The 15,769-nt window shown below is 39.4% G+C and overlaps 1 protein-coding gene across 7 annotated transcripts; it reads right to left on the bottom strand.

Annotated features, from left to right (window-relative positions):
* Positions 1-2,182: 2,182 nt before the first annotated feature.
* Positions 2,183-15,019, bottom strand: LOC111871660 (zinc finger protein 239). Of its 7 annotated transcripts, none has more exons than XM_023864905.2 (4): positions 14,156-14,943; positions 11,923-12,026; positions 10,373-10,599; positions 2,183-5,864 (listed from the first exon to the last, which is right to left on the bottom strand). In XM_023864905.2, the coding sequence occupies exons 3-4, from the start codon at positions 10,564-10,566 to the stop codon at positions 4,877-4,879; spliced, it is 1,182 nt and encodes a 393-aa protein (XP_023720673.1). In that variant the 5' UTR covers positions 10,567-10,599; positions 11,923-12,026; positions 14,156-14,943; the 3' UTR covers positions 2,183-4,876. The 7 variants fall into 7 exon arrangements, with proteins under 7 accessions (XP_023720673.1, XP_033610230.1, XP_023720674.1 ...); XM_033754339.1 differs by having other exon boundaries at positions 14,229-14,943; XM_023864906.2 differs by having other exon boundaries at positions 14,635-14,943.
* Between the last annotated feature and the right edge of the window lie 750 nt (positions 15,020-15,769).

The following is a 15,769-nucleotide window of genomic DNA, read 5'->3' as shown; positions in this document are numbered from 1 at the left end:
AAGATAATACAGTATTGTACCTAAGCACAGGTAATCCACATTATAGTATGTGAGTTCATAAAATACTCGTACAATTTAACAAAGTTTTAAAATATATATGTGAAAGAATGCAGCACACTAATGACACAAGACTACAATAATGAAACATAAAAGTATACTACTAGGCATTCAGCATATAAATGACCGAGATCATTAATTAATATTGAAGTTAAATTATTCATCCAATGAGTAAAATAGACTTACCCTTTGGTACCTATCTTTCACATAGGATTTTATCAATCGGCCTTACCAACTATTCCATACAATTCTACTTTAGACAGAGAAATGCAGATAGAGAGATAAACAGACAGATATTTTCAGTGTCAAAAATTTTCTTCAAATCACAGAAAACGCTGATGAACATATTGGTATCGATGTTGTCCAGCTATTGTTCGAAATTAATTATTAAAATAATCTGTAATCACATCATGATTATCAGTTAACTTCCCATCAATGTTTAAAAACTGACCTGCATTACTAATTTTTCTACCTGTGTCTGATTTTATAATGTTCCAGGTGGCTTTCATTTTGTTACTAGAATTAGAAATTAATTGATTATAATGAAGATTTTTAGCTCCTTCAATAACTCTCACCAAAATAATACAGTATGTTTTATAATAATATTTCAGATCTGGCTCATACCGTGCTGAATCTATGGGAAAATTGAAGAATCTCAATCCTGTTTCTTCACTGGAAGACGTGCATGCTTCAGCAGAACATTTTTTTTCTTCCCATCTATACTGCAAGAAACAATACAAAAATTATAACAGAATCAAAGTACACTCTAACTTTTTTGAGATTCTACGGTCCTTCTTTAGGCTGCACTGAAAGAAATACGATTTGGATGAAGTATCGTAGTAACACTAACTTCACGTTTCTTTCTAATTTCACTGGGCGTAGTACGCATAATCCATATACATAAGTAACACACAGATGTAAATTCATGCGTAAATGTCGACTCTCGTTTCACAACATCAAATCAAAGTCCCTACTTACTAATTAATCTAATTAGTTGCACAACATACCTCAACGGCGTACACACATTTTCAGAAACTACGCAGTATTACTGAAACAACCGCCCAAAGCTTTCAACCGAAATTTAAGATCCTCTGATTGGCTGACACTCATGCGATTCGATTATTTGCGGTAGGTGTATTATGACCGATTACAGTCATTTCCAGACTATCTAGTTCATGTTGCTGAACATAGATGGCTAGTCTGCATGTTTCCCTCTCCCCTATGGGAGTTACACCCCCTGCTCCTGAACCTAAACGACACACACAAACTCCGTACCATACGATCACACTACCTTCACACGTCTGCAAATGTAACCGTTGTGGCGCGAAATAAAAAAATTCATTCTGCCATCCATAGCCACATAGAAATCGATACTTGAGTGCACTCACCAGTGCCGAGAGTACGATCGGTAAAAAAAGCATGTTATCATACCACTAACCTGTACATACTTTACATAATAGCAATAAATAATTTTGCCACCCTGATCTCTTGCGCTGCAGAGATTCTTAATTCGCTTACTGGGGAGGTGGAGTCCAGCTGGGCCCATTGTAGTGGCACCGGGTGATTATGATGGAGAATTTGGTGGAATGGAGATTGGCAGGGGAAACGCCCCAGCACCACTTTGTCCACCACAAATCCCACTTTACCAGACCCGGGATCGAACCCAGGCCGCCACGGTGGGAAGCAAGCAACTAACCGCTTGAGCCACGGCACAGCCTTGCAGAGGTTCTTNTTGGTGTTTTTTTTTTTTTTTTTTTGGGGGGGGGGGGGTTGAGTTTAGTATCATTTCACTCATATCCGACATCAGAAAGTTTCTCGCATGTGTCTGCAAACAGTGAACATTTCATTTACATCAATCCACCACCACCTTACTGAAATGCACTGGACATTGTGAACTACAGGTCCTGGAAAACTAGTCAGGACTGATTGAATGGCACACATCAGCTGCTGGTCTACACCAATGATGTGAATGTACTGGGAGGCAACATAAATGCCACAAAAAAAAAACAGAAACTTTAATTGACATTAGTAAGTCTGGAAGTAAATGCAGAGAAAACTAAGTATATGTTGCTGTCTCGTCACCAGAACGTAAGGCAAAATCATAACATAAATATACCTAACAGATGTTCTGAAAATGTGGGACAGTTAAAATATTTGGGAACGACAGTAACAAATCAAAATTTGATTCAGAAAGAAATTAAGGGGAAATTGAATTCACATAATTCTCCCTACCATTCAGTCCAGATTCTTTTATCTTCACATCTTCCATCTAAAAAATTAAAAATTAGAATACACAAAACTATATTTTGCCTGTGGTTCCATATGGGTGTGAAACTTGGTCTCTGACATTAAGGGAGGAACACAGATTAGGAGTGCTTGAGAACAGGTTGATGATGAGAACATCTGGACCAAATACAAAGTGAATGGACAGCCAATAAAGTTCGGAATGAAGTTCAATATACAGATCACATGAGGTGTTGAAAATGCTGTCCCTCTACACATAGACATCTTTTGCAATTAACTGTTCCATTAAAAACACAGGTACAACAATCCTTCTTGCACTTACAACACACCAGACACTAACTTTCACTGGATGGAGAAGGACTTCATGGGTTTGATGTTGATTCTGTGAACTCCAACAGCGATTAATTTACATATTTATGTATCCCTGCTAGTGAAATCACACTTTAACAGAAAAGAATACCAACTGGGGACTGATATCACCTTTGAAAACAGATATAGAAACAAACTGCAAAAATGAACACTGCTAGCTGGATTGCATGGCTGCAAGGCATGTGTCCATTACCGTTGTTCTATGTGGTCTAAGCTTCCGCAATCGTGTTGCCATTTTTGCACTAGATTTCGACATTCCAGTCTCTTGAGCTAGATGTTGCAGTGACTTTTTGATGTATGATCAAGCCCCTGTGTCACCTAACTTCTCCTCATTAAGCACTCGGCGCTTAGGTTTTTGTTTCTTGTATATTAAGAGTCCTGTTGGTTTAAGTTTATTCACCAAATTGTGAATTGTTATCTGTTTAGAATTCTTTCATCAAGAAATTTACATCAGAATTTTTATGGAATTCCTAGCAGATCCGTATTTCATGTAGGTGTCATACAGAAATATACGTTGCTCTAAAGTATACCGCATCAAGACATTCCACACTGCTCACTAACTGCAACTAATAAATGGCTAATGGAGATGATAACTTCTGCCTACTGGTGACAAATAAAAAAAACCCATGCATGAACCACACTGCTTGCCATGAAACATAATGGTGTCAAGTGGTCTGCATGATAATTACGTCCTTTCATTCCAGAAGTTAAAAATGATAATGAACAGAGTTCACGTCAGAGAAAGACTCATCTGACAGTAAAAGTGAACCTGAAAACAGCATAAATGGATGGCATAGTAATGCAAGCAGAAGCTAAAACACAATTTAGTAAAGACCAAAATATCATTGGGATTCTGGTGGTTCCCATCCTTTCATTGGAGGTCTAAGTGGACTGTAGATACAAGAGGCACCCTATGTCAAATACACCGAAATATTGTTTTTGGTCCATTCTTGAAGAGTTCTATACCTCATTTAACAGTAATATCATGAAATGAAACTAACTTTTTCATATAACGAGACTTATACATTTTTCTATATCAGTCAGCGTGCTTACATCTCTTTTTGGTATGACGAGTAATGCCCATGATAAATTTTACAGCCCATCTGAACACTGAGCCATAGATGAAGTTGTTGTGCTCTTCATAGAGGGACATCTTTTTTTACTTGATCAGTCTCACTAATGATATTGACCACATCATTTATTATCCTATGGTAGAAAAATAGACCACCAAATGTTTCATTGGACTCTGGTTCAAAATCTGTTGGAAATGAGTGCAGACACCTCACCCATAATCCACACCAAGAGGAAGATCCAAATGCAAAGCCAGCCTTGTAAAGATCCATGTTTCTGTATTTAGCATATAAAGTTAAAACTTCTAAATCAAGGTTCCTTCACAATGTGAGAAGAAAAACATTTCTAGAAATGCAAGTGTTGCATATGTGGATTAATATACCATACATAATACTGTACACTGTTTTCTTTCAGAAATCTATAAATTTTCTTGGAAACAGTTCTTATAGAAGTAAATAATACTGTAGAATTTGAAAATATGTTTCCTTTTGAATAATTCTGAATAGAACATTAAGCAGTTAAAGTTTCAAAGATATGTTTTTTAACACTAACACCATCACTAGCTGACGCCCCCCCCCCACACACTTAAAATCTGGTAATCACAGACATAGTATGGAAGATTTAAACTTCCTATCCCTGTATAATTAGGATTAATTACACCATTTCAACTGCAAGAGTTAAATAATGTTGAGCAAGATGGAAATGTGGCCATAAATGGAGGGTAGATATTGATTTCTATGGAAGCCATCATGATACATTTCACAAGGTTTCACCTTAAGAGACAAGAAAAAATTAAACTTCAGCCAGGAAAGTTTGTAGCCAGGCTGAGCTTCAAAGTGTGTGGCTCCACATACAAGTTAAGTGTGTTTCTGCTACACTAACCTCCTTGTTCCATGTGAGAAAGATGTGTGTCCTTATTTCAGTGTAAATAGTGAACAAATGTATGAGGAAGCACGTGTTTATTATCTCATGATGCAATCAGCACTGCATGTAAGTGCAATGTTGCACAGAAATAAGGCACTGTCTACTTGTATCTTGAAAAGAATCAAGCAAGCTATCACAGATCAAAAGAATCTTGTAGTGTAAAGAATAACAAATTACATGAGACTGTGAGGATCATGGCTCGGTTCCGTGCTCAACGTACACCTTTAACAATTTTATGGTCATGATTTTTCTCCCTGGTATGTATTAGGGTATGTTCCTTGAGGTGACTTATTCGAGTAAATTTTTTACAACACACATTACACTCATGGGGACGTTCTCCTGTGTGTATAAGTGAATGAGTCTTCAGGTCAGACATACGGATGAACTTCTTGTTACATATAGTGCAGTGGTGAGGTCGTTCTCTTGTGTGAATTAGCGAATGTTTCCTGAGATCTGTCATCCGCGTGAATTTCTTACCACATACTTGGCACTCATGAGGCTGTTGCCCTGTGTGAATAAGTGTATGTTGCTTGAGGTCAGTTAAATCTCTAAACTTCCGTTCACACATGGTACATTCATGAGGCCGCTGTCCTGTATGTATCAATAAATGTCTCTTAAGAACATTCAGATTTCTAAATTTCTTATTGCATTGTGTACATTCGTGTGGCCTTTCTCCTGTATGAATCAGTGTGTGTGTTCTCAAATCACTAGGAAACGTAAATCTTTTTCCACAAACACCACATCCGTGAGGACGTTCCCCAGTATGCGTTAGAGCATGTTTCTTGAGGTGAGTTATTCGTGTAAATTTCTTAATACATATAGTGCACTTATAAGGACGTTCACCACTATGTATCAAGATATGCCTCTTCAGATCAGAGACTAGTACAAACTTTTTATTACACTCACTACATTTATGTGGTCGTTCACCGGCGTGTAAGAGTGAGTGTGTCTTGAGGCCAGTTATTCGTGTAAATTTCTTATTACATAAAAGGCATTCATGTGGCTGTCCTCTTGTGTGTATTAAGGAATGCTTCTCAAGGTCATCAATCAGTGCAAACTTTCTGCTGCAAACATGGCACTCATGAGGTCTATCAGCTATGTGGAATGATGACTGAATGCAGGGGGCAAATGACACAGCTAGCTCAGTTGCCAAAGTTGCTTCCCTCTCATCACCTTGCTGACTGGTAGTCTCCATTACACTGAAAATACAATGTCCATGTCACTTCAATTCGTTTTCTTGTTTAAAATTGTAAAGTGGAATGATAATTATTACAGTGCACTAACAGGGCCTTTGTTAGGAAACACTAAAGAGACGAAGGCATAAAATATATTAGGTTCTGAGTCAGATATATCATACTGACACATGTAATTATCCTTACTTTCTTTTGAAATGTTAAAAGGTAAAAAGATTAAGCTATCCTGTAACAGACCATGGGGGTCCATATGGTTGTGAGACAAGGAGGTTCCCCCACATTTTCTAGACAACTGGCTCACAGATGGAGGTGAGGTTGTCAGCCTTATGTGCTGGCTGCCCTTTGCTACTCACTTCTGTTCAAGGCTGAGTTGAACCCAAGGCCATAATGCAGCTGGAAGGATTAAGCCAACTGAAATATCCAATGACCTCACTGGGAATCAAATCCATGACCTTCTGGCTTGTAACACAGTGCCTCAACCAAATATGCTATCACAGGCCCCTTTCAAACTGTTACTTTCTCACATTCATGCTGAATCAATCTAATGGTTTTAGGAACCAAGAAACAGGAATTTGCTATGCACACAATTGTAGTTCGAACAATAACTTAATAAAACCACAGTTGCATTTTGTAATAATTATATCAAGTGATAAAGTCTGCATTTTTTGGCATGTACTTTAATGTTCAGTGAAAAGTGAGTGGGACATTTTCTTACACAAACCATAGAAAAAGCTATTATTTATAAAGATGAACTTATGGTTGAGTGAACAATGTTACTAGAGGTGACTAATCTTCATAAGAATGTGCCTTTCTGACTTCAGCTGCTTCTAATACATCTTAAGTCTTCTGAAAAACATATTTTTCAGGGCTGTAATGCCATGTAGTTCAAAGAGAGCTATGCCCTCTGAAGATGGTCTTGCATGACCAAAACATGTCAGGATTTTAACAATATGTGATCAACACAAGGAAATAAACTACATATATTTACACAGTAACTTGGGCCGTGCCATAGCTCAAGTGGTTAATTGCTGGTTTCCCACTGCGGTGGCCCAGGTTCGATCCTGGGTCTGGTGAAGTGGGATTTGAGGTGGACAAAGTGGAACTGGGGCAGGTTTTCTCCAAGTACTTGGTTTCCCCTGCCAATCTTCATTCCACAATCACCCTCACCTATCATCTGGGGCTGGTACAATAGGCCAGAAGTGGCCACAGTACAAGGGACTTAGTCTCACCCCACTAGCAATAAAAAAAAATACACAGTAACTCACACTTACTCTAACATAGAGAGTGTTATCAGAACAATAAACATTATCAAAACACTACTAGCTTACAAAAGACACACATTTCAGCATGGGTGTTTTATTTGGGAGCCCATAGGATTCAACAACTAACCGCTGTGATGGTTAATGTACCCCCATATAAAGTAAGTACGTAACTAAAGTAGAGGTATCCCTGTAACAGGCCATGGAGGCCCATAGGGTTGTGAGATGTTGAGGTTCCCACATTTTCTAGACTATCGGCTCTGAGATGGCAACAAGGCTGTCAGCCCTACACGCCAGCCGCCCTTTACTTCCAACAATATTCCAAGAATATTCCTGGTACTCATATGTGTCAGAGGCTGAGCCAACCCCAGGGCCATAGTGCGGCCAGAAGGATTAGGTCACTTGAAAAAAATCCAATGACCTCATCAGGACTTGAGCCTGCGACCTTCCAGCTTGTAGCATAGTGCCTCAACCAACTACGCTACCGTGTGCCCTCAATGTACTCCAATATATGAGACTTAAATGTAGTAAGTTAAAAGTTGCAAATATTTTGATCAATAATAAAAATACTGATTGCCGAAGTCAGGGGGTCAGCACTCCTGTGCTTTTTACCTGAGGAGGACAGACTACATTTCTTACCTGCAGGCTGGCTATTCTGACTGAAGCTTTTCTATACTATTTATCTGTGACTTACTTAATGATACTGTCATTGTTTCAGCCTATATAATGATAAATGACAGAGTGATTAGTAAATAATGAATTGGATATGATGTGGACAGAACTTGTGGTGGCCTAATCTGAGATACCTCCCAGAATGTTTCTGGAAGGGCTAAGAAAAGATATGAAAATATTCAGTTAGGACAGTCATTTGAACATGCGGCCTCCCACACACAAATGACTGCTACCCATTCAATTGTGGGAATAAGTTTTTTGTGGTTTTATATGGCCCCTTGAGGCATTTTCTATGCAGTCCACACCAAGGTGTTATAACCAGGATAAGTTTAGAATTTAGTAAATTGTGAGACAATGGCCAGTCAGTATGGACGTGAACATGGAAGCTGAGGGATCTACAGTATTGGAAGCCATTACAAGACAATGACTGGTAAACACACAGCAGACTGAGAAGACTTAGCACATGTTGAAGTGAACTGCTGAGCATGTGAATTAGCGATAGCACCATAGTTACTTGTAGTTATAACCTGTGTTCAATAAATCCAATTACCAATCCAAACCCAGTCTATAGTCACTCCATCATGTAACATTATTCTAACAGAATACATTTGCATGATACGATTCTTTGCACAAAAGAGAAATATGTATATGACATCAAATGTCTCACTCTGACTGACTGACAGATTAAATTGTACAAGGTACTTCTTGAGAAATTTATAGCAAACTCAGCAGCTCAATAAATTCCACTTTTCTGTGGAACCTGAATGTTCATCACCATATTTACAAAATCCTGTCACTGGATCCTGAACCAAATGAATTCAGTCCGCACAATATTATGTAAAGATACATCTATGCTAACTCGTCCTCCAAGTGGTCTCTTCTGCTAAACTTTAATGACAAAAGCATTGTATCATTTTATCATTTCTTCAAGATACTGCATGTCTTGCATTTCACATCCTTCTTGATTTAAATGCCTTGACATTATTAGGCAAGGAAAGCAAATTACAATTCTCTCAATCAGATCAAACACTTCTCACTTCCATGGATTTTTAATAATGTTTTGGGAACTGGACTAATTAAAGTTCTAAGTAAAGTGACGGGTAAAAGGTAAAAGAGGTAAAGTTGTCCCTGTGCTTCATCAGTTAAGAACCACATCATAAAGACGTATGGGGGAGTGGAGATATAGCTCCACCAATCTTGACCTTGGCACTAGATGGGGGTGAGGTCAGCTTCACACCTCGGCTACTCCATCCTCAGGGCAAATCCTGGGTAAGCACTGGACAGGAAGTCCAACAGCTCATCTGGATGCTGTGGAGTAAAGAAAAATCTCTTACACCTGCTGAGAAGTGAACCCTGGCCATCCAGCTCATAGTCTGTTGCTATACTGACTGAGCTATCCTGGTTCCTATCTCTGATTGGCCATGGCCAAAAAACTTTCTTTTTTGTTTTATTAATAAGTTCTATGACAAATTTTTAAAACCCCATCTGCTGAGAAACAGCTGATGCATACAGATAACCAGACAACCACAATGAAGATATATGTCAGTGTTTTAAAACTCACTTAACATTCTGCAATGACTATACAGGATGTATCAAAACTCAAAGGCAAAACTTCAGGATCAGACTCCTCATATAGAGAGAAGAAAAAAATGTATGACAACATGTTTCCAGAAATGCATAATTACAGAGTTATCCAACCTTTTAGTAATGTTAGTGCAATCTGACACTCCTAACACTGTTGCACTGTTACACTGAATACGTCTGTAACACCAGCTGGAACACTCTGTCACATATCAGAGGAAATGTTCAAAGTGACCTCCTCCTGCCTGAATACAGGGGTCCACTCGTCGTTGCATTGAGTGCCGCACACAATCAAAAATGCCTGGTGTAGTGCGTACTGTCTGACAGGCTGCCACAATGCATGCATGGAGAGTTGGTACATCAGCAACAGCAGTCGAATACACAACAGACTTTAAGTGTCCCCACAGGTAAAAGTCCAGGGGGTTTAAGTCAGGAGAGTGTGGTGGCCAAGCAATCGGTCCTCCTCTACCTATCCAGTGCAGGAGCACCATCATGCATGAAGTACAGCTGTCGACGGGATGCTAGTGGCATGTCTTCCAAGTAATTAGGCAATGTAATAAGCAAGAAATCTGTGTAGTTCTTTCCATTAAGCTTGTCCAGAAGAACAAAGGGTCCCAACAAACTATCACCAACAATGCCTGCCCAGATGTTAATGGAAAACCTCTGTTGATGAGACAATTGGATAGTTGCTCTGATAACTCTGTAATTATGCATTTCTGGACCCATGTTGTCACACACTTTTCTCTTCTCTCTATATGAGGAGTCCATTCCTGAAATTTTGCCACTGAGTTTTGATACACCCTGTAAATTCCATAATTAAGCTTAAAGGGTATGAGGATGTTGACTGGCCTCATCTGGGTCAAAATAAGGTCCAGTGAAGGGCTTTTATGAACATGGAAATGAACATTTGGGTTTCATAAAACGCATGGGAATTTCCCGACCACCTGAGTGACTATCAGCTTCTCAAGAATGTTGCTTCACTGAGTTAGTTTATATACTGACCGATTTCTTTCAATATCTTCCAGCTCCATATATTCTTGCATGTATTGCTCTGTATCTACAGTACCAGAAGTTATGTCAGAACACTCTCCATCTTTCTGCGTGCCAATTTCTCCATTCACTTTTTCTTTAACTGACACAATGACCATATTCTCATGACATATATCATCTGGGGCAGTGAGTTCCTCTGCCTCCATATCCCATTTAACTCAGGCATCTAGAACATCATCCTGTTAAGGAAAATAAACACGCTATTGATCTCCTACATAATAAGGGGAGATGTTAGAACTGGAGTCCAAATCAAATTAATGTAACTAACTCTGTGGTTCCTGGGAAGGCAGGCAGTTATTGAGCTGCTAAAGAAACTGTCACAACCCACATTCTTCTGCTAACTGCATCAGTTCAATCAAATTCTCTGTTTTATATCTATACATACAGCTATTTTTGTGTGTGTGTGGTGGGGTGGGGGGAGATGCTGGTACTTGTGAGCTTGTCTCCCTTGTAACGTTTGAACCAAATGCTTCATTTTCACAAAATCCCGTATGAATGTCATGCCAGTGGAACAAAGTGTGATTATTAAAAAAAAAAACATGTTTAATTCAAGAAGAATACTTTCTTCTGGGACACAACACCGTGTAGTCTGTTGAAATCAACCAACGTTGTGAGCTGAGAAACAAACCAGCGTGAAAGCAGGTGGAACACTCAGCCCATTTTTTGACCCTGAAGATGTATGCAATATGTTCCTCTGAAACGTCGGTTGATTTCAGCGGTCTACACGACATTATATCCCAGAAGACAGTACTCTTCCTAACCATCTCTGTGAGAACTTCAGATTCCACATACATAATTCATTTTGATCATGGATATTCTGTTTCTTGGAAAAAGGGGGCACCAGTATGGATATTGTTGCATATTCCATTTTGTGTGTGTGTGTGTGTGTAATGGTGAAGTGAAAACTGTGAAAATTATGCCTGCTGTGGTCAGTTAGTGGCCACATTCTTCACTAATCCAACCATATCAATTCAGATATTATTTTACAAGTATTTTGCTATGTGAGATTTAAGGTTCTCATGGCAGTGACTATAAAGAGTACTATTTCCTGGGATGTTACACAATCTAAGTTTACTTACATATTGGAAGAACATACGGCCTCAATATCAAAGGTAAAAAAAAAAACAAATCAAGCAAACATGCAAAAAAGCTTGAGTGCTGCCTACAGTGTTTTCTCTTCAGCCCTGAAGACAGAGGCAGTTTTTCTCCAAAATATTATTGAACTTCAATCAGACTACATGGTGTAACACCCCTGACAGCAACACTCTTCAGGTATTTGTTATTTGTTTCTCTAAGAAATGTTTTATTTTTCTCCCATCTCAGCCTGTATGTTGAAAGTGAGTTTTTTCAGCCAATATGATATAAAATTCATCATACAAAATCTAAATTGGAGACGTGGTTGTCTTACCAGTGGATTCAACGTCTGAATCCTGAAATGGTTTGAGTGTGGACTTTTTTTATATAAAAATTAAGGCAAATATGAAGAATGTAAAACCACTCACTGTGGTCTGAAGTCCACATTAAGCAACAGATCCTTCTGCAGGAAAAGAGTACTTGGTACCTCATTGGATAGAAAACTGGGCTGACCACAGAGCTGGTCTTAAGGCTGTGAAGAGAAAAATCTGACCTTCATTCCATAACATGGTCACTATACTAACTCAGCTTGGAAAAATAAGAATTGTAGGGGAAAATAAGACAGAGAGAATAGATGTTAGGAGTAGGAGGAGAGGTACTGCTCAAGTGGCTGGAGGTTTCTACAGTTCCTAACCAAGACGTATTGATGGTGGCAGATGTTTTGGTGTTTAGCTTCTCATGAGGACCTGGAAACTTGCAAAAAGACCACCCCTCTACACCAACAACTAGAAGACATGGTGGGATGATATGCGAAGACAGTGGAGGAACACCTAAGGAATTTTATTTTGAAGCACTGGAGAGGTTGAGATGACAGGCTACCTCTCCTCCTGCTGGCCTAGAGAGAATCGGCCAATAAGACCACATGCACAACACCACCCCACATGGTAGTCAAGAGACAGATATGTCTTCCTTGTGACCTGAAGTTTGGGATTTCCCCTGAAAAGTAGCAGTCAATGACTGACTACATGACAGTCCTCATGAAACGGCTGCACATCACCCATCATTATCAACATCCTGCCATCCACAGGATGACAGCCCAATATGACCAGGATCTGAGGAAGGAGACCGAGTTTGATTGTATCACCTGATGTGGACGAGAAGAAAGTCAACTAAGCTGCAGCTTGGCCGCACCACAGCTCAAGCGGTTAGTCACTGGCTTCCCACTGTGGCAGCCCAGGTTCGATCCTGGGTCTGGTCAAGTGGGATTTGTGGTGGACAAAGTGGCACTGGGGCAGGTTTTCTCCAAGTACTTTGGTTTCACTTGTCAATCTTCATTCCACCAATTGCTCCACAATCACCCTCACCTATCATCTGGGGCTGGTACAATAGGCCAGAAGTGGCTGCAGTACAAGGGACTTGGTCCCACCCCACTAACATTAGCATTAAAAAAAAAAGAAAAGCTGCAGCTGCTTTGGAAAGGCCCTTACAAGGTGATCACTCAGATCAATGATATTCTCTACAGGATCCAATGACATTCTACGGTGAGACCATCATGCTACACTTGACCAGACTGTCACCATATCTAGGGACTGCTCAGGACAAGCAGCCCTCAGGAGGGAGCAGTGTCATGGGAGATGAGTGCAGTGGGATCATGTCACCTGGCCTATATGCACCCCTCATACCATCAGGAATGTTCAGGAGACTGATGGGCTGATGGTGAAGAATGAGGTTGCCCATAAAAGTTCTAGAATTTTCCCTACAGTCTATATGCCTATATAAAGGGAAGTCAGTAAGTGAGTCAGTCACGAAGTTTCTCAGTTCTCAGTTCAGTTTAGTATAGTGCAGGGTAGTTATGAGGAGAGACCAATACTGTGACCAATGGTGTTGCTGTGAAATACAGCATAAACAAAGAACCGGTCTCTCAGGTGTAACTGGTTAGGAACACTGCAACCGTAACTGCTCCAGATATTGATAAGTTTATGTATGGGACACACATTGCACAACATGCTATTTACAGGTTTCTAACTGCTGACTGAAATTACTTGAGTGTTGGTCAAACTCAGCAGGTAAATTCTGTCTTGTTTTTTGTCAAGTTACTGATATGGAGTCAAGAAAGCTTTATGGTTGTATTACATCTGCTATTACTTTTGATGGAAATAAAATATCATATGTGCATAACACGCTATATGTGATACAAACGATATCAGCAAGGATAAATACACTTCCTGACAACTATCTGTTTTAAATATGTTTTGAGTACAGGCGTGTGACAAAATAAGAACATACAGTGAAACAATTTTAGCAGGACTCATGCATACCCCACGATGTCACATAGAGCCAAAACATGTCATATGTGTATGAGACAGAAAATAAACGTTGCATTTAAGACAGTAATGTATGATGTACAAAACAGTAATATTAATGCAACAGAATGCTTAAGTACATAATGTTTCCTGACTTCAGCACATTTATAACATATGCATGAATTTTTTAATATACAAAATAAGAACAAACATACAGTTAAAGGGTGTTAAAATGTCACTGTAAAACAACTAGGCAAATAGTTACATGTCTAATGTTCACTGAGCTGTGCTCTACTTCTAAATATTACCAATTATAAACAAAGTGCTATTTTTGTGATATGACTGAAAAGTCGTTCACCTGCAATCGTTACGTGTGCAAAATGTTTAAAATACACTTCAAACGTAAATACTGCAAAAATATAACCAATTACATGTACAATTTGTGGTTTTCACAGGGGTGGTTATCAGCAGTGTTATCTTCTGGGACATAATGCAGCATAGACCGTTGAGAATCACGGGATTACACAGCGTTATATCGCAGAAAATAGTACTCTTCGTAACCAATTAAACATCTTAAGTCTGCTGGTGGAAGCACGAATTACTATAAAATGATACTGGATAATGCTTTCATTAACATGTATACACAAATCCGGCTTGATTTCTAAGTTGGCTCTAACATGCATAACTTAACAACAACGAAGCACAACAGACCACAGCAGGTCGCGGTGCAAGAGCCGATTAGGCCCACCGCTTATACATTATACAAAACAACGAAACGTGTAGTCTGTAATGTTCACAACCCATAACACTGAGACGATTACAGCACATTTATTATACCTATGATATTGGGTGTTTATACTTCGGTTTCTATAATAATATTCACGTCGACTATTAGTCACAATGGTCACCATTACTAACAAACAACAAAATCAGATACGTAGAGAGACGTACACCACACACATAGTGTACATTTACAGTTCAACCGCAACATCGACGGATCAATACCCACAATATCTGTCGTATGTTGTTATACATTTAGTGATCCGTGTTGGTAGAAGTAGATTCGAAAGGGTTCTGATTGTTCTGACATTGGCGTAAAGGCTCCCACAGATGCGATACTCAGCTCGGTACGGTACGGGACGATATCTACTTACATTGCGGTTAATGGAGGTCCGCACACTGCCGCGGTACTCCGAGGAACGCGATATTATCGCAGTCGGTGTATGGCCTCGGTATTTCGGTCTACCGAGCGCACTCGGTAGACCGCTCGGTATCGCAGCGGTAAATAGTCATGGATCCGTCTTTGGAGGAAGAAGTTTTGCTTTTAGCTGTCGCTCTTGATGAAGACGAAGGTGAATCCCGGCAAGTATTTTACTGAACACTAAATCTGCGTAGTTCTTTTCCTCCACATATTCAGTATGCCATATATATGTACAAATATTTACAATTCCATAACGAGTCTCTAATTAAGTATGTATAAGTGGTTGCTATGTGTGTTCGTATTTAGGCGAAAGAGACGAATCACTTGGGTTCATGATATAAACTTGTCAAGAGAGGAACTAAGGGAGTTTTATACATTGATACCTCAACTCCTGAAGGACGAAAAACGGTTCTACATATATTTCAGGATGAAAATTGACAGGTTTGATGAAATCCTGAGAGCCATCGGGCAAGAAGGTATCACTAAACAATACACCAATTGCCGGAGGCCTATTCTTGCCATTAAGTGGAGGTTTTTTTTTTTGAGACCTATAGAACTGAAAGGAGGAAATATAAAACACACTGTATCAGCAGCGTGTTTGCTTCATAATTTTCTACGTCTCAAAACCCGTGATGAAAAAGTACAGGGAAGAACTGCTACGAGTGGAGCCACTGGAAGGAGAAATGTTCCCTATCCAGCCTTTACGTCTCCCAAGGGCGGCAAACGTTAGCTACGCCATTAGAGAGCGGGTTGTTGCGTACTTCAACTAGA

The sequence above is a fragment of the Cryptotermes secundus genome, unplaced genomic scaffold (assembly GCF_002891405.2).
Source record: "Cryptotermes secundus unplaced genomic scaffold, Csec_1.0 scaffold226, whole genome shotgun sequence".
Classification (NCBI taxonomy): domain Eukaryota; kingdom Metazoa; phylum Arthropoda; class Insecta; order Blattodea; family Kalotermitidae; genus Cryptotermes; species Cryptotermes secundus.
This window is presented reverse-complemented; position numbering and strand designations above follow the sequence as displayed.